The 23,803-nt window shown below is 39.7% G+C and overlaps 1 protein-coding gene across 4 annotated transcripts in view; it reads right to left on the reverse strand.

Annotated features, from left to right (window-relative positions):
• MYOCD (myocardin) overlaps positions 1-20,432 on the reverse strand; it is a 52,149-nt gene extending 31,717 nt beyond the window's left edge. For 3 of the 4 annotated variants that reach the window (XM_088468326.1, XM_088468308.1, XM_088468299.1), the window contains exons 1-2: positions 20,217-20,432; positions 2,776-2,841 (exon numbers count right to left, since the gene is read on the reverse strand). In XM_088468326.1, the coding sequence (XP_088324452.1) occupies positions 2,776-2,841; positions 20,217-20,271 (121 nt within the window). In that variant the 5' untranslated portion in view covers positions 20,272-20,432. The remainder of the gene's footprint in view (positions 1-2,775; positions 2,842-20,216) is intronic. The other variant, XM_088468317.1, reaches the window with a different exon arrangement.
• Between the last annotated feature and the right edge of the window lie 3,371 nt (positions 20,433-23,803).

Consider the following 23,803-nt stretch of genomic DNA (forward strand, 5'->3'; position numbering starts at 1 on the left):
CGTACATCCTGACTGAAGTGAGTGGCCAGGAGGTTGGATGACGGGATACACATTGAATCATGTCATCCTAGCCCCACACCCTGCTTTAAAATGTTGCAAATTGCAGCCACAAGACATGTAGTCCTGTCTCCCAGTGTAAAATGCCACATATTGCAGCTGTAAACGTTAGGGGGTGGGGCCACAATGACGACAATGCAGCACTACGCCTCCAGCAAATCTCCTGGAGGGGACATACAGAAAGTCAGCAAATATGACACATCCTAATAAAATAATTTGTATGTATGTATATCAGCCAACTGCGCAAAAATTGGCATAGCGCCCACCTCTGGAACAGGCCCTATGCCACTACAGTCTGACGAAAGCTAGACCAAGCAAGTACAAATACATAAATGCTTGCATCCAGATTGGGCATGTAAACATAATACAGGTTGGTAGAGTTTTTACAATAGATTAATCTTTGTGACAAATAATAAACTGGAGTTTACAAATCATCTATATAATAAGCGAGTGTGTCTGTTTGTCCTTTTATGCACACCCAGAGTTTTGTACCTAGCCCCACCAAATTTGGCATGGTGGTGTAGTTAGACGAGGATTAGGTTTTTGGCAATGTTTGAAGTTCGTCAGGGCCTTGGAGGTCTACATGGTGCCCACCAAGTATTCAGTGGAGTCTCTGATTTGAAATGTTGGTTTGAGCAAGTTCGCTTAGGCTGTCTTCTAGTGCCTAAAACTGCAGTGATCTGAAGGCACAGGCTGATATGTACCAATGGGGCAGTCAGAGCTCCAACGGACGAGCAGTGAGTCAGAGGATCAACTGTCACACTGCACCTGCACTGACAGCTACTAATTTCCTCCAAGCACATTTTCTCCTATGTTAGTCTGCAGAGATGTCTGCTTGGCAATGATTTCTGTTCTCCACTGATTTCTGCTCAGCAGTGATTTGGAATCTATACTGATTTCTGTCGTGTAAGTCACTCTGCTCCTAATATACCCCATTCCAAACAGTCAGAGAATACGCCTGCCTGCACTGCCATTTATTCCTAAATTGCATTGTTATTCAGGTGTGAATTACTACTGTGTTCTTTGTCAAAGCTTTCCTCCTTTAGTATACCACATTCAAACTAAGTTTATGCAGTTGTATGTGGCATGTTCAAGAGGGGGACTTCCAACAGCCTTTTCATTCTGGTTTCTAATGTAAAAACAAACATTGGGCATGATACTTCTACGCGAATACAAACGCATTAGTGAATTTTGCCGCTTAGCAATTGCTAAAATATGCTAATGCAGCAGCTGGAAGGATTCGTATTGAGACACCCACCGGAGCCCTCGTAGCTGCCTGCAACTGTGTACACAAACGCAGCATTGTACGCAGATCCTCAAAACATCGACTCCTCAAGTGAGTCTATGGTCACTCAGAAAGGACATGGTAATTGAGACACTGGAACTTTGTTCTTTGTGTGCGCAATTGCAGATGCTGGCTGTACATGTCCAGGATATGGCCCCGACACACCCGCGTTTTGGCCGGAACTCCCTGTAAACCCCCACAAAACGGTCTCTTTCTGTCAATCAATTGTGAGTGAATCCTCACAGCGAGCGCGATCCATTCACAGCACGTTTGCAATGTTGCTGTGATTCATGTGCAAACCACCGATCATCGCTCAACAGTGGGAACATTGGAATAGCTTTCAGCTCTGAATCAGGCCCGTTGTTTATACCTCAGTGTTGAGGTAGCAGTGTAGAAAAAGAAGTCTGCAGATGTATTTCAAGGTCCATTTTTCAACCTGGTCAACGCTGGGTATCCCAGCTAGTATTTAATAAAATTTTATAAAATGTGACAGAATTTTATTAAAAATTAAATATTCAACAATTAATACACTGTAACATGATGATGGCAATTGCACCACAGTACTTATCATAGGAGGCCTGGATGGACAACGTTGCAATGCTGTCATATGCCAGAACGGCTGATATGCCTTAAGCTGGCCACACATCTAAAGATTATCTGTCCAACCAGCCAACTAGTTGATTGGTTGGAATGAAAATCTGGTAATGTATGAAAGCAAATGACAATCAGCAATTTGCTCCCAAACGTTGGAAAATGGACCAAAACTGTTGTTTGAACAAATAGTTTAGATCAAACATTTAACAAACTTGTCTGAACGACCATTTTCATCTCTTTTCTGGCATTTAGGAGCAAATTGCTGATCATCATTTACTCCCATACGTTACCAAATTTTCATTCCAACCAATTAACAAGTTGGCTGGTTGGATGTAAGTTGGTCTAGTGTGTGGCCAGCTTTAGAGTGGGGCTGGTCTGGACTCCCAAACTTTAGTTAACATTGACTGCTCCCCCTTTGTTAGCCCTTTGGCCTTGCTTTCAACAAAATCTAATGGACCACACCAACTTCAATGTGCACGCTCGTTCCCCACTTTACTACCAGCTTATGAATGATGGAGAAGTTTGTGACATCATTAGGTTCTGCAGGAGTTATATAAACATGTAGGCTGATGTTCTCTGTATAACACTGCATTTAGTCTACCTCTATATAAATCTCCTAAAACATTTACAACAGAACCTCAGTTCCACAAAATGAAGCCCCTAAAATACAAAAAAAAGTATATATTTATAAAAAAAAAAAAAATCCAACAGCACAGGACGCCGCTGCCTAATAATTCATCTTTTTACTCAGCATATCATAAAAAGGACAGATCTTTGTTAGAAAGGGTAAAATGGTTTGTATGTCCAGAAAGGATGAAATGTTACCCTGGTATACTCACGGGGTATGAGACCATGATCCACCAGATGTTGTCGGTTTCTTCTCTGTTGAAGTCGTAACTGTAGAACTGTTAGAAGAAGAATGTCAAGAATGAGGACTTCCCCAATCAGTTGTCTCCAATGGACAAGGATCTGCTACTAGAAAAGAAGGCGCATGCACTTTCTTCTACAATTGTTGCCTATCATTTGCATAGTAGGGTTAGATGTAAAATGTCTGGTTGTTAACAAAGTTAATATTGGGGTATAATTTCATGCAGACAAAATCACGGTTACTGGGCCACACCAAGCTGGAGAATTTTGACGTTAGCACTTTAGTGGTTTAAGATCAGAAGCTAAAACGAAATGTGTTTGGCTGGGCATTAGCACTAATAACACTAATGTAGTTGAGGTACTTTATGTTCCTGTAATTATTCACAGATTGCTCTCTACATTACAAATGCCCTCTTATGTAGGAAGGCTGACATAAGAATTCTAACACCACGTGGCTGACTGATTACTAAAAAGGACGATACTAGATCTATACTAATATAATATGAAGGTTGTGTCTGTCTGTTTTTTCCAAGTTGGCGCAAAGACTGCTGAACTGGTTTTAATGAAAACTGCATCATTTTGTAGTGGAAACTCCTATAAATAACCTGCATCTCATTTCGATCCATCAAGTTAGAGCTGAGCAATAACAAAAACAAAATTAATTGACATCTTCAATGCAAGAAATAGCAGTGGCACCATGTGTGCAGCCGGTAAGGGGTGGAGGGAGAGGTGCTTTGGCCCACGGTCACTTGAATAGGATAGGCTACATAGCAGTCTGTGCACAGAGCACACAGTGACAGTGGTGTGAGTGGTGGGTGAAGGTGCTGCTGCCACCAGTCTGTATAGCGCTGCTGGTCACATGGGCCACTCCCGCGACAGGGCCCCTATGCAAAGCAATACAACTAGAACACCTCAAATAAAAAAAAAGTCAAAAATGATTCTTTCATATGAGTTTGTCAAAATAAAAAATTGTATGTAAAATTTCTAACTGGATCCACACGCAGAAATCTCTGTAGATGTCTAATAAAACTACAAGTTAAATGCATCATCAGGAAGTGCTAGGAATCACAAAAATATGCAGGGTAGATTTAATTATTAAACCAGGGAGCCAGAAAGACACTTTTGGTAAACAAGATTCTATCTGTGAAGATCACTACATTATACCCAAATCTCAAATATTGGTGTGGACCCGAAAGGTATTTACCTTGCGCTCACTTGGGTATTACTCTACTTAATGGGGGGCAGCAAGGTTCTGGAGAGAGAACCCCTTGTTTTAAATCTCAAATATACCCAAAGTAACTGGACTATGAGGGTCGAGAAGGATTTTACATCTGATTTCAGAAATGTAACGTTCTCCTCATTTTCACATTTGTGGCTTGGAATTTGCACATATGTGTCGTGCGTGATAATCCCCATACTGCCCATACTTCTTACTTATTATACCCAAACCACTCCACAGCATAGTGACAGGGGCCTCCATCTCCAGTTTTGGGATACAGAATTTAGAAGCAAAGTGTGACATGTCATTCTGTGGAATACTGAAGCCAAAACACAATGTGAAGATTGCCACAAATTTACACCTCTAATGCTGGCCATACACGCTACAATTATCGGAGCGATCCGCCTGATATCGGCGGATCGCCCCGATAATTGTAGCGTGGGGGGGCGACCGAGGGTTAAATATTGCTCGGTCGGGCATGCTGGATTGTCCAGCATGCCCGTCCGATGCGATATTTACCGGCAAACTGTCGGCCGCATCGGGCAGTGTATGCCCAGCCGCGGCCGACAGTCAGACATTTCCTGTGTTCCTTCCTACGGAAAGAACAGGGAAATGTCTCCTCCCCAGGGGCGGAGCACGGATGTCGGGCTATACACTGTGAGAGAAATCTCACATTGTATGCCAGCGACATCTGCGGCTGACAGGCTGCCAGATAAAATGTCTGTCGGTCTGACAGACATTTTATCTGGCCGTGTATGCCCAGCATAAGAAATCCACTGATATATATCCAAAAATATTTGTAAATATCTTAGGAACACAACTAATGAAATATCCCCATAGCACGGCCATGTCTTGTTAGATACTTTATAGGAGACATGGCGCATGGCTTATAGGAAACAGAAATAAATGGTTGTATTAAAGTGTATCATGCGTTTGAACCACAAAGTGGAGAAAAGAAAAACAGGTGGTGATTTAATGCCCAAATGTTATTTATACTGAGCTTAAATAGACATTGGTTGTGATATTGTTAAGAACCAAAGCAAAGCAGTGGCCCATTGAAGTCACAATATAGGCACCGCAGGCACGTGCTGAGCAGGCCTAGGAAATACAAGGCTTTTCCTCCCCTTCTGTACATGGAAGGAACCGTTCTTCATATCTAACTAGAAACAGATGGAAAGAAAGTGGTGACAGCTGCAGGAACTGTATGCTGGATGTACAAGAAGTCATACATTATAAATAATAGGTTTAGCAGTAACGGCAACTAGCAGACGACTCTACAGGGGTTGTGCAAAAAAAAAAAAAAACATTTATATAGGAGAGAAAGATTTCTTTCAACAAGTCCATGCAATTTTATAGTGCAGCTTTTATGGCTGTGATTACAGTAGTCAGTTCAGTTGTGGAAATCGATTGATGGATATTGTCCAGCATTCATGTATTAGCTGCAGTGTCAGCCTCCACTTCCCTTGATAAATTATCAAAGAGTTATTTTCTGCCTCCGGCTAAGTACAGATGTTGCAATGGCTTATTTTAGAAATGCTGGTCATAGGCTTTATCGTATATGTATAACAGACAGAGTCAATTTCCTACATATTTACCAAAGATGTCTGGCCACCACCTGACATACTGGAATAAAAATGTAAGCAAATGTAAAAAGTTCGACATAACCATGACATGAGGCCATTAGCAGTTTACCTCACGTAACAGATACTATGCTTGGTGTATATTAAGCACTGCTGCAAGATGCTATACAGTACCTAAGATTATTAGCTGGAGTTGAAGAATAGACTTCTGGGTAATGCTAAATTAACATGAAACCTTGTGTGTCAATGCTTTGACCACTAGCTTTTTAGAGAAAGATACAGGCTCAGTCCTGGCGTATAATATCCCCTACAGACAGATTCTTTTCACTGTCAGGTCTTCTCATTAATGGATTGGCATTTCTGGACAGCAGTTAAGTGCCACAGAGGCAGCCTCGCTGGAGAGAAAAGTAGAGGTGTTAAGGAAACGTTCAAGCTGCTTGCTAGGGTCAATATGCAAATAGAGTAAAGATGTGCATTGACCCCTGTGTTTTGGTTTTGGATCCAGATTCATCCTGGTTTTTTGGATTTGGTTCTTTTTTTTTTTTTTTTTATAAATATTTGAAAAAACAGCTAAAAATTATATAATTTTGACCTGTTTACATGCAATCCAAAACCAGAGTTCAGTTTTTAAATCCGAGTTCCGAACCGCGTGAAGATCCGGACTCGGTTCAACTCGGAACCCCTAAATTCGGTTGTTGTCGGTTCTCTGGGAACGGAACCTGCACATCTCTAAAATAAAGTAATCCTATTCACAAAAATAAAAATAAGGCAGACTGAAAGAGGACAGAGTGTAAAGGAGGTGAGATACGAATATTCATTTCTACTACATCCAATAAGGCTAGTTTCTATCACTGAGAGCCAGTTGCCTTAATATGCGTAGGTTTCCTTCACCCAATTCCAAGACTTGCTACCTACCCAATTCTACACTTCCGATCTTTTAGCCACGTCCACAAGTGGGGAAGGCCACAAATATTTGCTTTGGGATCTTCTGCTCTGTCACAAAAAGCCAGTGGCTGGCCTAACTGCTGCCATTGCCACAGTTGTAGTGGGGATAAAGAGTACAAACATTTTTTTTGCCAAAAACAAAGGAGAATTGAGAATGACAATAGAACAATGATGGGGACCAAAAAGTGAGGAATATGCCAAAAAGTTACAGCCCTTTTATTTCTGGACAATGATTGTACCAACTATAAATACATATATGAAATATGGCTGGCATTTGACAAATGCTAAGAGATTACAATGTCCCAAGATACAAGGGAAGAGACGAAGAAGGTAGAAGGGTATGCCTTGATTCATAGACCAGCTACAGTCTGTATAAGCTAGTATGGATATAGATTGTCCAGATTTTAGAAGTGCTGTGACCACCGAATCCTGAGTTCAATTCCCAAACAACTGAGTCTAAGGCAATACCCCACTCACATATATGTCCAAATGGCAGTCCAAGCAAGCCTCCAGGTAACTGCCCAAGTGGTCAACCTCTCCTTTGCAATCATTGCCTGAACTTCCATCTTATCAAGTGAACTTTAGTTTTCTTGTTCTGTAAGTAATGGACAAATCCACAAATCTTAAAAACTCTATAAACATTAGTTATGTCTTTTATCTTTACCGTCACGCATTGGGGGCTTAGCTCTGTTTTTTTGAAGAGGAAGGGGGCTCCATGGATTTTGATCCAAAATGAGCTATACATGTTTTTCTTTTACCCCAATTTATTCAATTGGGATTTAAAGGAAATTTGACCATGGAAAAATTAGAATTGTAAAAAGTACACTTACAATAAATAAAAAAAAGTCAAACAAGGAAAAAAGGCTAATTACAAGCCCCTTAAAACTCATAAACATGCATTTTCTATCTCATAAAGAGCTTCAAAGGGAGACACAGAGTCTTTCTAGGCAAAAGTTAACATCGGTCTATCTGGAAAATATGTGATGGCCTTCTAAATTATCAACAGTCATAAGTTGCCAAAGATGCAGTCAGGATGACAACATGGAGAGAAAGGACGCCCTATCAGGTCTCTTTCACCGTGTTTAGATTATTTTTCTGCAAGATAGAAGTTTATTTACATCACTAGATCAAATATAATCTCCAGGACTGTGATGGGATGGTGTAAACAGTATTCTTAACCGCAGTCAGAGTGACCCAGTTATGGCTATATTTATGTACTGTAGTGGCATACAGGTCGGTTGATGTTGAATTCATGGATATGGAATGTGACAGGAGATAAGACGTCCTCGGCCTACCTAGCCTGACATTTTCCTAGGTGCTAAAACTTGAGGCCTATTAATCCTAGTTGTTCTGTAATACGTATACATTGATAAGTCAGATTGATTTTTAATATAAATGTTGTGGATATAGTTATTTATTGTCTTGCATGTAAGCATACCAATGCTTTAGTTTTTAAACAAGAACAAATATTACTCTCCAGCAAGAAAATCACTATGTTAACATTTTTTGCAGTGTAAATTACATTTTTTTTCAGAGGGTGGGAAGGCTATTGTATAGATTTGCTGCTCTACCGAATATTTATCTTCATATATGTTGGTCCACTATGCGGGCTTAGATAAATAGAGTGGCTGCACAAGCAGCCTTAAGGTGAGGGCCCCAAGAAACAACCATGCCATGGCCCGAGGTAGCACTTGGTGGCCTTGTTGGTAAAATAGATTTGCAGTAAATGTAAAGTGATCCCAGCAGCTGGGGCTCAGCCGTGGACTCTGTCCCCCCACTCTCCGCTAAATACAATCCGCACTCTGCCACCACTCTACTGAACCCAGCCCGCTGTGAACACACTGTACTCCCTCCCTCTAATCCACCTACCGCCCAACCACCTCTTCCCCCACACTCTACTCCCTCATTCAGTCACCATGGGCTAAATGTAAGAGAGAGCAAACCGGCACTGCAGCGGGAATACATATGAGTATTCCAGTATTTTTAAAACAGCAAGAATGTTAAAGTCAAAACCAAGCGGGTTAGTCTATGCCTTTTTGTATAATAGGGTTTCCATTCCAAAAATACCAAATTTCCTATTGCTATTATGTCTCTGCCTTGTTAAAATGTATTAGCCCTAGTTCCAGTTTTTATGAAACTGGTAGATACATTCAGGCCAGATGCAGAACTTTAAACCACTTTGTGAAAAGATATGTATTTATTTATATACTGGTTTTGCTTCAAGACAGCACCACTTTCGCTTTAAAGATCTGCTTACTAACCTTTGCATACACAAGCAGTATGTCCTGCCCATTTGCAGCATAACTATTTTTGTTGCTGTGTTTACATAATGTCACCATATTACGCAGTGCTGAGAATATTTATCATTCACATCAGCCCCTGCACCATTGGAGCTTACAGTTCATATTCCCTAACACACACTATCAGTATGTTTTTGTACTGTGAGAGGAAAGCAGAGCAGCCACAAGGCAATTAAGAAATATAACAACAATACACACGAAACAAAGCTGCTGTTTAAAGTTGCCTTTTAAAAAAAAAAAAATTATCCAGTCGTCAACTGGAACTGAGTGTTATTATACATTGAATTGTGGTGGGACAGTTGGTGCCCTATGAAAACCCTGATTGGGCAGACACCGACAGACATCGGGGTCTTACAGAAAATGAAATAAATGTCCAAAGACCATATGATATTCTATAAAAGGTGAGTACAATATTGTACTGGATATAACCTGGCTTTCTGAAACATATTGATCCGCACCATGGAAGTGCTTTCTATGTTTTTCTTCCTCTGACCATTTGAAGATATCAAGTTAGACCATCGGTGACATCACTATTGCAATTGGCAACCACCGTAGGACCACGGTGATTACTAGGCCCAACGCTACACACTCACGGAAAAATGGTGAGTGTGATTCTTACATCGCTATTGCTTATCTGCTAGTTTTTACATGTGTACACTTTCCTTCATTTGAGGGGAACACCAAGATACCCATAGATCCAAAGGAAGCGCCGGAAGGCCCAGAACCAATTCTTCCTATTGTCTGTTTGAGGAGCTCTGTTGAAAAGCCCCTGCTGTTCATGGCTGCATATCTAATTGGATCTCTTTTTGTATGAAACTCAGCGCCAGTCAAACATTCCCAAACAAGTCCCTGAAAAGTCTAGCAATCTCCCTGATTGCACATTACCCCGATAAAAATAAAACAGAGATATATACTGTACATCCAAATGGGATCATTAGTATAACTTCCCTGCATTGGGTATAAGGCACAATGATCCCTATGGCTACATGTATTTTCTGAAAAGTATCAGTGTGTTTTCATCAACAAATAGATTTTACTAACTGCTTTGGGACTTGTAGACATTTGGATGTAAATCAATTTTATGGCACACCTCTCAGATGTAGCAGCACAGTAGGCAAGTATGATGCAAAGTCCTCATTTCTTCTAAAGTCTGTACAATGCTCACACAGAAACAGACTGAAAATTAGTAATATAGGTGCAGACAGGCACTTCCCTCCATGAGACTAGTTTTCTGCCACCTTGTGGGTGTTTTTAGCTTACAATTGATACTGTTTTGAAGGCAAAGGGGAGAATTTCTGAAAGAGCGGCTTCTGTAAGCCACGGTTTCCCGGCGGGTTGCAGGGGAATATTTTAAACTACACCTGGAGTCACGCCGGGCTTTACACTGACTGCAGGTGCCGATTTAAATATGAACCTGCAAACCGCAGGGAAGCAGTGTCTTACAGGCGCCGCTGCTTCGTAAATTCTCCCTAAAGGGTGGTCATACCAAGGGCTCTATTCATCATTACATAATTATCACTAGTGAAAATTATGTTATAAACTCGCTACGAGTTTAAATAGCTGTTTGGAGGCATTCATCATGCCTCACTAACAAAAGCATCACTTCTGAAAAGCTGCTCCTTTTGCGGAGTCAGCTTTTCGGAAAACTGATAACTTTCCCCCCTACACCTGCCATGTCCCTATGAATTTCCATGCTGCTGTGCGTAAAAAAAACACCTCCCATCCTTTCCTCGATGTCTGCTCCGTCTACGCCTGTGTCCTCTCTCCTTCCCCTGCTGCAGTCTCCCATCCTCCGCCGCTGCATCCTCTCTCCCCTCTGCTCTCTCCCCCCCACCCCCCCGTTCCCTCTTACCTGCCGCTGCCAGGAGTCTGGATGGTAGCATCCTCTCCCCCGCTCCCTCTCACCACCTGCCACCGCTGCCGAGAAGCTGGGAGGAACCTCTCCCCTGCCGTGAGCTTCCTCTCACCTCTCCTTCTCACCTGCTCTCAGCTCCCGGGGCTCTGCAGTGCAGTTTCATCAGGGAGGGATTTGAATAGATCCCTCTGCTGGCTGCAGTGTCTGCCATGTAAATCTGTGTAATACAGCAGCCTGTGAAGATTATCGGGGGCTGTATGCCATCTGAGGATGGCGAACACTAAGACCACTAAGTTGCCCCCCAATTTTTTTTTCAAAACTTGAATAGCCCTAACACTTAATTTATCCAAAAGTATATGAAAGTGTTAATTTATACAAAAAGCATGTGAAAATTAAGTGATTATGAATAGACCCCCATATATTGATTTGATTTAGATTTCCCTTCTGTTCATTCACTTTGCATTTTGTTAATTGATAAAAATGCACTATTAACACAGTAGTGCACGCAGCGTGGTTTTCTGAGTACCTAGAAACCCCCCTGACAGACAAGAGAGCACCATATTATTAAGCCCCGCCCCCTCACAGCAAAATGCCACAATTTGCTGGTCATTCGGGAGGAGGGGAGCCAATATTAAACAAAGTCCAAAAGGGTCCGGCACTCCACTCACTTAGACGCTGCCTGCGTGCCCTCCATAAGTTGAGTAATAAAGCAAATATTGAAGAACTGAAGGTCTTATGCAAAAGCAATAAATTGTTAATTCCAACTTTTCAGGGTGTATTAATGCTGACCTCAGGAAGAGGTGTGCAGGAGGGGGAGTCAGTGCTATAGAATAGGACAGGGGTAGGCAACCTTGGTCCTCGAGAGCTACTAACAGTTCACATTTTCCAGACCACCTAGCTGGTGTACAGGTGTATTCATTACTCACTGACACGTTTGAAAAGATCCACAGGTAGAGCTAATTATTACACTTGCGATTCTGTAAGGAGACCTGGAAAACATCCACTGTTGGTAGCTCTCGAGGACATGCGATTGACTGTTAGCTGCTACTATTGCTGCTGTCTGTCTGCAGCACAGAGTTTCTTCCTCTCAAAACCTCACCCTTGTCGCTCTTTGTGCAAGGGGTATGTGCACACTCCTTCCAACTGTCATTACCAAAAATCTCTCTAGGTCATTAATCAGCACACTCTAAAGATATATGAACACACTAGAAATAGAGGTACCATTAGATCAAGCAACACCACCAAAATACATATACATTGTGCAGATATAGGGACAAATTTATTAATGATCGTGTTTTAAACCCAATAATTATATTATTTAATCGATATTTTCAGCAATAAGAAATGAAGTTTTGTCTGTATGTAGCAAAATACACATGTAGGTACAGGGGCTCCTATAATTGCCCGTCCCTGCAATGTGTTAGAAGTGAAATGATCTCTAATGCAATCACTTCACTTCTTCTTCGGGAGCCGGCAGTGCTACTGTCCTTGTCGATCTGATGACTGCGCATTGTGCATTACAGATCCCTCTCCCAAAAAAGATTGTGCAGTGTAGTCTATAGGCTACAGTGGCTAGTGCCATTAAAAAATGCTAAAAGCAATTATTGCCAAAATGAAATTGAGGGTTACAAGATGTTTGCAATATAGAACAGTTGATGCTTACAATCAAGGGCCACCTAACTATATATACTATTATGGTGGCCAAGGTTGGAGTTTCAGAAAACAGATTGTTAAAAGATGCTGATCTGAGGCAATATCAATAACATTTGTCTCCATTTCCTAATGCTACATAGACAATGTTGTGCACTGCATTCAGGGGTGCCACATCACGCCTCTGCCCGACCCTTCTAGAGGAGCCTTGTAGAGAAGAGGGAGTTATGGTGTTTTGTTTTTTGATTCTGACCTACCATAATTATACTCTGACACTGTGCTTATCCTTATCCATGGCTCTATCGGATTTAACTTATCTTTTCGTTGCAAGTGAATATTCTGCATATAAAAATGTATTTATTCATTAATTAAGTTCATAGGATGATTGGATAAAGCAGATCCCAGAAATGTAGTACCATTTTGTAAAATGTATGCACACGTTATAAAAACTCTATTCACAATGAACTGATCAGTTGCATTTCCACCCTAGGAAGAGAAACTATGCACCTTACTCTATAGATTCTATGAAGCACTACCTAAAGCTATCCCTCAATTCATAGCTTCAGCTGGTAGCGTAGAGGTGCCAATCATCATTCTACTAATAAAGGAAAAATTAATGAGTGAGCATTTATAAAATACAATCTAGTAGGACTTCTTTATAATTATTTTTATTTCAATATTTAATATAGAGCACAGTTTAAACACTACAGAATAAGCTCAGTGTACCTTTATTCCTAAAACAGAAATATAAATGATTATTTTTACATAAGAAATTATTTAACTAATTTAAGGTTTATTGTGGGACTTCTGTAGCAAGAGTTCCTTCAACATATCTGGTTTATGTTTGTTAATATAATTTAACCATCAGCTCTGGGACACACTCCCAAAGAGCAATATTTACAGAGAAAGTGTTCCTGTACAGAACACATCTGCTGTATATACATAAGTTACTTAGCAGGCCCCTGAGCTTCGGCAAGGGTTAATGGGTCACACCACATCATTTTAGTGACTGGTGCCTCTGTTCCTAGCTCTCCTGACAAGCACCCAATAGCGGCATATTAGTGATAACGAAACCCTGCCGATTTTTGGCCAGCCATTCCTGGAGCAGTCAGCTGTTGGGCAACAAGTACAGTTTATGTAGAAATGAATACATCAGCGTCATTCACACCAGCTGAGTGGCCGATGTTGAAACTGTTCTCATCTATAATGCAACCATAACGATGCATATTACAGGCCAGATTAAACTAGTACAAAACACTTTCTTCAAATTTAAAAATGTTTATTCCATGCACAATTTAGAAAAACTGTGTTCAGGTCTTTCAAACCCACATTATGATACAGAACTTATGGCAAAGCCTATGCCAACGCATAGCCATCACTGTAGGCTAGCTTGTGGGCTGAACCAATATTCCCGCAGTTAATTCTTTAGAACCTAGTGACATCACAAAGTGCCATCATTAGGTCTTAGCAAATGAATGATGCCATTTCCGTAAAGCTATGTTTTGCAAACACCGAGCTACTTAATGATTTATTTAAAATTAAGAATGCCCCAATCTAGATATATTGTGATCACTTACATCAAAATGTATTAGGGTAGCTATGTTCATACGAAGAGTTTATTACAAGGACACAGCGAATGCTTTGTTTTCTAAAGGCCCCCATACATCAGCAATTGATTGCAGCAATCCTGCAATTTGCAATCAATTGTGTATAAAAATCTTTCCCTTTTTCAATCGATTGTGGCAATTCTGCAATCTGCAATCGATTGAAAAAGGGAAAGATTTTTATACACAATCGACTGCAAATTGCACGATTGCTGCAAACAACTGCTGATGTATGAGGGCCTTTACTGGTACCCATGGCATGTGAAACTAATCAACTTGAGGAGGAGGCAAGGCAGAAAACAAACATGTATTTCCCAGGCAACAGGCAGTAAGCTTTGCAATGTCTAGTCATCATATAAGACTGGTTTTATATACCTTTTTTATAGCTGTGTGGGGGCAAATAGAAAATCACTTTATTTCTTAGCAATGGTTGCAAGAAATTGTCTTGGTGGTGGGTCTCTGAGCTTTATAACACAAACAATATTAATCTGCAAGAGAGGCATTTTCAAAACTGCAGTGATCCCAGGTCCAGAAACCCCACGGATGTACTAGTTGGGGGAGGGAGGGAGGGAGGGAGGGAGTCAACAAACCAGAAAAAAACAAACAAAAAAACCCCTTCTCATTTAATGGCATGCTCTTGTCCCTACAAATAATATTATATGGTTTTACCACTTCATAGAACAAGTGTACATATAACTGCTTAGATAATAGTCTTTAAACTCTGGAAAGGTACTTGAGTGGGGTTCATTAATTAATGTCAAGAGAGGTGTGATAAGTTTACTAGATAATGTGCATTATGTAATCCTTCCAATGCATTTACAAAATAAATTAACATTTTAATTATTATAGCATGGACAGTCTGAGGAAACTTTCAGCTTTACGTACTTTACACAGACAATGATTGTAAAAAGTGAAACAGTAAAATCTAACAGGGAAAGTGTCAGAACTTAGACGTTCAGAAAGATCCACCAATTGTAGCCGTTGCTATATAGGACTGACCGATAACAGTTCAGACATATTTACTGCATGTATGAGCACCAAATACCTAAATGGAATAGTCACTTTACTGCAACCTTTTTTTTTTTAAATCAATTCTACGCTGCACATGAAGTAAAGCAGGCGTCAGCCCTGAATAACGATCCATTACCAGTATCGGTAAGCAAGCTCCCTACTTTTTGTATCAGATGGAAGGACTATTAAAGATAGATCGAGTTTTACAATGACATGAGCTGCAGTGTCATTAGTCTCCCGACTCAGTTAAGGGGAAGGGGGGGAGGGGGGGAATTTAAATGTTACAGGACACATGGCATTGTCCTACCTAAATGCCATAGACAAGTGCCGGAGTACAATGGAGAATTGCAGCTGTCCAGAACCTCCTCATGCATCATAATTCTTTAAATACAAAGTCAACTCATGTCTAACACAGCACAAGATCTTAGTTGGGCTCCACTTTGCTGGAGAAAGTGATATCATGACCAGAGTGATGTTACCTAGGGGTAAGAACCACATATGGGATCCCAGAATCTATGTTAGGTTCCCTCTCATATCATATATGCAATACATGCTAGAATAAATAACAATGGGATATTGTTGGTTGATGCATAAAACTATTCTCAGCGGCACTAGTAACATTAGAGTGCATTGAAACCTAAGATGGATTCTCATCATCATCATGAGTATAAAAAGAGAAATTATTAACACAAACTTACATGTTTATTTATTTTCTTCTGTCAGAACATCACAAAAAAGTTTCCATTGTGCATTCCTATTCCTCACTGGCACAGTATGAAACCTTCGCTCATCCCATCTATCAATATTCTCTCCTCCTCTTTAGGAACTAGACTAAATAACTGGCAAAAAGGTGAAAATAGTCTCAAAAGGATTTATCATATTGATTGTAGGAAGTAATACAAGTCTCATAGAATGAGAAAAAGGATCATTATATATATATATATATATATATATATATTTGTTATATATACACACAGTTCCAGAGTTCAGCACTCACATCAGTAATATTAATATATTAAACCTCAGATGGAGGATGTTACACGTCAAGGTTTTTGGGGTATTTATCTTTATATTTTTCCCCTATCCAATTGGGTGCAAACGTAGATCATCCAAACTTGAGGTGAACACATCCTTATAATGTCCAACTGTTACTTCAACTTACACAATCTTTACCTAGCAAGAGGAGCACCATTGGTGTTGCAAGTCCCAGGCCAGTACATCCTGAGCTATGCAAAGAGCACAATTACTTCAAAAGAAGTTATACAAAACAATAACATCCCCAGTCAGCATCCATAAGCAAATCAATAAAACAGTCTTAGCAGGATGTATAAGAGAAATAGGGGCATAATGTAAAATACTTGGCAAGTATAAAAGTCACATTTGCAGTTAATAACATTATAGGGCATGCAGTTCCTCACAACAGATGGAGCACAATGAGATGAATGTGTATAACCCCCAAAGTGTAATGGGTGCACCAGATTGTGCTGCAATAATCCTACACCCTCCATTATATGTCTATGCTAGTGGTGGGTTAAGAGTTAACAGTCTATGCATTGATAATACAGTATAATGAAAAGGTCTGTATGTGGTGTAAAAAGTTGTTACCTGGATTGGTATGATAAACTGTTTATTCAGGTATTAATAGCTGCTATTTATACTTATTTAAGGCCGATGGTATTCTTGATTGCAAGCAAAGTCACAGGACCACAATTTTATGAAGGGTATTAAAAAATACAATTGATTCATCACAAATAACTTTAATGCATAAAAGTGCTTTAAAATCTAAGCAAGTGTTTTGAAACTTTAAAATCAAAGCTATAAATATTCGCCTTATTTTAGATAATGTACACCGATCTGGAAAAAGTTGGATGAACTTACGGTTAGACATGTTCTGAAAGACCAGGGTCACTGAAGAATTGATTCTTCAAAAGGGATGGAGCAGAGCTTATGTATTTGTCAGCTAGACAGAATTACTTTTGTACATCTCTATCCATTGTGTACTGTATATATCTCCCCTCCTCTGTCATTGTGAGCAGGGCCTTCAATGAATGACTTAATATGAGAAGAAATGACTCAGGGTAAGGGTTATTACTCAGATGAACCTATTGCAAGAATTTGCTCATGTCATATTTCAAATGGAGCACAATGAATAAACTGCTCTGAAAATGCTCTGCTGTACAGATGATCAGTATAAACTGTGGTTCGCAGCGGTCTGTAAAATCATGCCAGCAGAGTCTTCCAGCTTATGTTAGCAGCAGAGGTGTGCAATCAGTAATCCCGATGACGGCACGATTTTTAGAGCAGTTTGTACACAACAGGTTCCATTTGAAACACAGCGTGAGAATATTATTACAAAAGGCTCATGTCAATGGCGCCCAAGATTTTGTATTTTAAACATACACTTGTTTTGTTCAAATACAGTTGAAGTACTTTTTTTTTTTTACCAGGGCACACACCAAAAGCCATGTTCCAGGTATTTCAGCTTAAGACGCCGTGCATTTTTTCCTAAAAATTGTCCTTATGCTTATAAAATGTGGTCCTAACAGTGAAACCAAAAACTGAAATTGTCAGAAGTTCCAGTCCCGTAAGTACAAGGCCTGATTCACAGAATAGACTCATGTGGAGAGGCAACATTACAATGATGGGTATAAACTAAATACTTAAGTGTAAGAAATAAAAGCATAGCATGAATGTGTGAAACCTGAAAATGTTCTTCTGTAACCCACTATAATTCTAATTGGATAACGCTATTGCAGGCATATTTGTATGAAAAGGTAGTTCTTGCTACAAGAATTATAAGTTTTTACAAAATTACTTTTATATGGCTTATTAACATTTATACTTTATAATGTTTTAATACCAACAATTTACAACGTCACAGCCTAATGTTCAGACTTGTTAATTGCAGTCATTTCTGTTTTGTTCCACAAGAGGGCAGTGCTGCCTTAAAGTAAACTTTTAGCTAATGCATTAGAGTACAGTACATAATCCCTGTGTTCATTACATCATTTATCTTGCAGAGTAGGTACAACTGACATTGACAAGCAGCATGTGACAGGAAACAGTGCACCTCTTATCCGAGTGTCACCTTAATGTTTGTCACTGGACAGAGGCACAGACTTTCCAACCTCTGGTACATGATAAAGAACTGGATGACCTGTTTCCACTCACAAAACATTCCTCAACAGAAAAAAAATTGTATTAAAAAAAAAAGCCCGCGGCTGCTGGATGCTGTGCCATGTATTACATATTTACCAGCTCGAGAAGCATAAAATAGTGTCACGGTATTGCAAAAGTAATCATACTGTTTATTAACTCCGGAGTCCCTTCTCTTTCTAGGCTACAGTGCCGCTGGTAATGCATACAGTATAACATATACGGTTTACAAACAAAATCAATTTTGAGGCTAAAATAGGTGGTGACAGAATTGGGCAAGTGTCTTTCAATTCCCCTTGTTTTATACCCCAATGCAAGCAGACTTTTTGTAGTTACAAAATGCGAAGGAGCCTGTATGTGTGTACCAGAGTTCTGAAGGAGAATACACTCTAGGGAGGATTACTGGATGGTCCGCTTGCTGCCACCTAAAATTATGACAGTCATTCTTTGCAGGTTGCAAATATAAAATATTAGTTATTTGTTAAGTTGTTAAACTGTTGCTTGTAAATTGCACACTTCAAAAAACACCTGTTATAATGCAAATGTGAGTTTGTTATTAAATTGGGTATTTTACAACACAGAAAACTGTTTAGGTATTAGAAGAGAAACCATACAATATAGAATTCAATGGACACATGTTCACAGTCATTATATATTCCATGCACTTGTTCAGACTTTGATGCCACACAACATTTTATACAGTAGATTGGTAAAAGTTAATACTCAGGGGTCAGTTATTTGATTTTACCAGTATTCTTGGCTACAACAATGGTTGACATACAGCAGTAATTGGCAACACAAATGGAAACAAATCCCAGTAGATTAAAAAATAATACCGTTATATATATATATATTTATTTATTTGTCACTAACACACACCAACAGGTTTTTATGTACAGTATTTTGCAATATGCTTTTTTGATAATACCATAATTACTAGAATACACACACATACATATATACACATATATATATACACACACACACATATATATATATATATATATATACACACACACTCACACCAAAAACATCAGGTTTACTAGGAGGTCTAAACTTCAAAGATATATTAATTAGCATTCTTCAAGTTAAAGTGTTGCAAATCTGATGCACATCTTTTTTACTTTTAAAAAGTGGACTTTTTGTGATTCTGTCCCCACTCATGATGTATATTAGGAAAAATAGTGTGTATACACGTGTCTCTGCCTTTATGGAGACAGATGCCTGTATACTGTAGCTGTTTGCAAACTCTCCAAACACAACATTTTCCATGTAAACGGCTTAACAAGGCTGTGGTAGGAAGTGGCTTGCTCCTCCGGATAATGCTTATTTAAGTAGCTCACAAACAGCCAAGAAAGAGGTGCTGGGGGCTAAATTCAGCATCTATTCAACAGTTATACAGATACTGGTCTGGCTGCTGACACTGGGACTAGAACTGTCAGTTATTGAAGTACTAGGATACAGGGAGCTGCTAAAAAAGTTAAAGAACTATCAAGCCCCAAATGTTATAATAAGCCCGTACTGGTATAATAAAAGCACCGATTTGTCTTGTTCCTTTCCTATGTACAGGAGGTGTATTTTGACATATTAGACTGATCAGTAACACAATCTCTTACTAGCTGTCATTCTGAAATAGCATATTGTGTTCCTCAGATATGACCAAGCACTAGCTGCTGCAGAACCTCTTGGAAATCAGACCTACTAATTATTCTTCTTGTAGATCAAATGTATGAACCAACGAAAGACGGCGTATGCTGAATTAGTGTGAGTTGACAAAGAGTCTCTGCAGCAGCTGTGGTCACCTATCTTGCTATTCTCTCTCGGCTGCCCTAACCACACAGCCTAACCAATTTTATTTTAAATTTCCGAATCGCCATCATCGGCTCTATGGACTTTTGCCATCTACAAATAAAGATCACTAATAGATTTTGAAAAAGATTATATTTTTGGATGCTTCGTCCACATATATAAAAAAATAAAAAATAAATAAAAATATTATATATATATATATATATATATATATATATATATATATATAGATTTTATTTTTTAATTTCAACAATTAAAAGGATCTGAGTACAGGTGCCCCCTACCTGATCTGAACTTGCTCCGTATCAGTAAAGAATGTTCAGAACCAAGAAGTGTCATCTTGTTCCTTAAATTGCAATTCCAATGTCAAAAATGAGTCCTTAGCAAGACCACCATGAGGAAAGTCAGCAAAACATCCAATCGTCCTCAGCCGGCTCAGCTGCTTCTAGATTAGCAGCAAAAACTTTGAAGCTTCAGAGAATGTGGTCCCATCAAACACTGACCTTGTACATGAGGCAAATGCTTCTCGTTCAGCTGTGCTGGATTAATTAAGTTCCATCCTTCTGGATTCTCCTCCCCGTTACTATAATCAGCATCACTCTTCCAGCTGATGTCATTGTCTAGGAGAAACATGAGTTTGATATTTGATCTTCATTACCACCAGTAAGACCTCCAGAAAAAACTTCTGACCAATCAGCTCCCAGAGCCCTCTCCAGCAGACAGAATAGCCCAGGGACCTTACAGCACTTCAGTGTTACAGGCAGTGTTATAACAGTGGTTTGCTCACACAGTACAGCATCTCTAGTAGCTGTTTGTGTGTGTGTTAATGTCTAGGACATTTCATCAGGAGGAAATTAACCAATCTTTAACATGACTGTGGTGTTTGAAGAGTCTGACAGCTATTTTTGTTTTCGCATTCTGGAGAAGATGTTTAGTACAAGTCATCTGCAGCTCTGTTTGGATGGTTTGAATTTGACAGCAGAAAGTAAACTCATGGCACATTTTAAAACATATCTATTAACAAAGACAAAACAGTTCAAATGTGCTGTAACCATCAGCAAGCATTCACAGTAATTCTCATATAGTAGACTCCTAATTGTTACAAAATGGTGTTTCTGTGGTACGTTACCTGTGGTTTTAATCTTCTGTTTAGAAATTTTATTTCCTGCTTGTTATATTATTGTTGGTGGCATGTTATTAAAATATGTTTAATGAAATGTAGCTGTTAGGGCTGTTTTAGCTGTAAACACACTAGAAGATGGATGAATGATTATACTATACAAGCATTTATTTAAGTTTAGTGTAATTATTATTATTATTATTTTTATTATACAGTACTGAAGTAGTATACTTTTTTACATGCACCATGGGAACGTTTAAAGATTACCAGCAGAAAGCACTGTTTAGTGCTGCATATGTTTGTGAGATAATGATGCAGACCTATATTTCAAAAATAAAATTTGAATACATCTTCAGCTCTTGAAGAGTAAAACTGGGTACACAATGTACGATGGTGCGACCCAGCGATGCAACGTAACAATACATCATGCACATACGAAACAGTGTACAACGGCGCAATGTATCGTTACATGCTGCATGTAGCAGCACAGTGCCTTTCATTGCATCGTCTCATCTGCCCTGCAGAACAGCAGATAGGATGATGTGATGAACATGGACCGGACGTGCACACTATACTATGTGTACGATATATCGGTCTGATCCGTGGCAGAACAATATATATTGTGCAATACATCGTATAGTTTGTATCCAGCTTAATTCTGCCCAAAAATAAAAATATTTATATTTGGGTGGAGTACAAAGGGTTAAAATAGAAAATCAAAGGCTTATTTGCTTCTCTCTGTTGGCCATGTTCTTAGATGTTCACGAGCCACATTCCACCCTCATCTTTCAGAATGGCCTAATATTGATGCATCGCCCACATAAGCTTATATTGCTGCTGAATGGGTGGAGTTACACTGTAAGGGCCATTTTACAATAAAACTCTCTGTTGTACAATTTTGTGCAACGATTTGCCTGAGGCAAACCCCATTATTTGTAATAAAGGACCCATGTGGCAACTGCTGTATGTGCATATATTGTATACTGTCAGACATTTTGGACCTTATTCAGACTGTTGAATGCAGACGAAGATGCATCTGGAGAAAAAGTTGCTTTTTGCAACCTGTTCTGAATTGGTCACAGATGCAAAATGCGACCACTTTGCCTTAAGGCCCCCATACATCAGCAAGCTGAAAACCACAATGGAAAAATGTGAAGATTTATTGCCCGATTTTAGGATTTCCCAATCTAGCAATCTGCGCCCATATATTACAGATCTTTTTCTGTGATTTGCAGATTGATTGCAGCAAACACAGATCTGCCAGTCTTGAAAGGCCCATCATTTTACTGGTAACGGTCTGCAAATCTGCTGATCATGTCCATACACTAACAATTTACATACATCAGCAATCGATTGTGGCAATTCTGCAATTGGCAATCGATTGTGTATAAAAATCTGCAATGTATGGGCTTCACAGATTGCAGATTGCAACCAAAAAGTGATTGGAATTGTTAAATCAGATTGTCCAACATGTTGGATATCACAGATGGATTGGGGCTGTAGATTGCTAGTGTATGGAGATGATCAGCAGATTTGCAGACCGTTACTAGTAAAAGGATTGGCCTTTCAAGATTGGCAGATCTGTGTTTGCTGCAATCGATCTGCAAATCACTGAAAAAGATCTGTAGTGTAGTGTATGGTCGCAGATTGCTAGATTGGGAAATCCTAATATCGGGCAACAAGTTTTCAAATTGTTCAATTGTGGTTTTCAGATTGCTGATGTATGGGGGCCTTTACAGGAGCACAGGTACCAGTAATACCTCCGGAAGTGTAGCTGCACCAAATATGCTGAAAATTGCAATACAGAATTCATACATGTTACAGTAAATGGCAGAAAAGTGTAGATAATAAGTACCCTAGTCACATGGAGCCTGTGAGATGCAAATTGAGCAAGATGCAAATATAAAGGTTAACTTCTAAAGTCCACATTAATAGCCTTCGGGTGGGTACACACGTAAAGATTTTCTGTCCAACCATCCAACTAGTTGATTGGTTGGAATGAAATCTGGTAAGGTATGAAAGGAAATGACAATCAGCAATTTGCTCCCAAATGCTGGAAAATGGACAATAAGTCACCCATTTGTTTTATTATTCCCTTTTGTTAACTTAACTTAATCCTAAACCTAGAAATAAACACACTGACACATGTACATGGAATTCAAAGAGGTCACAGCCAGAATTTATTGATCAAATTGAAATTCTAGAATAGGTGGCAAGAAGAAAGCAGTGCTCAAAGGCCACAGCCCAGTGGATATCAATACAAATAAAAAGGGGCGGATCCCCGCCCTGCACAGACTGACCTGGGGCAGTACCATCCTTCCCTAATTGGCACAGCATTGGTCCCTCCCTTGGAACAATGACCATGTCCCCCCTTTAGGCGGTGACAAACTGGCCGCTCTCAAAGGAAGAATGCTACCACAGGCACTCCTGCGCTAATAATAGGCCGCCCATGAGCACTGCTTCCCGCCAAAGCCCGGTTCGCAGAACCAGGCCCGCCACCAAAACTGTGACCTTTTTAATGAAATTGAAAACTGCAGAGGTCATCGGTCAACTGCTCTAGCCGCGCTCGTGAGATGTACCTCGTCGGGCCTATGCAAGCTCTCTGCCCCGTGACATAAACTTGGGTATTGTATGACGCGTCCACCAAACGCTAAATGACAAGCGTGCAATGGCCATATCTGTTCAATACCCATGAACGCGACCAAATCATTGCCTCCCAAGTCTGGCCCCAAACTTCTCCTTTGCTGCCCA

This window comes from Taudactylus pleione, unplaced genomic scaffold, assembly GCF_031769625.1.
Source record: "Taudactylus pleione unplaced genomic scaffold, aTauple2 ptg000012l, whole genome shotgun sequence".
Lineage (NCBI taxonomy): Eukaryota > Metazoa > Chordata > Amphibia > Anura > Myobatrachidae > Taudactylus > Taudactylus pleione.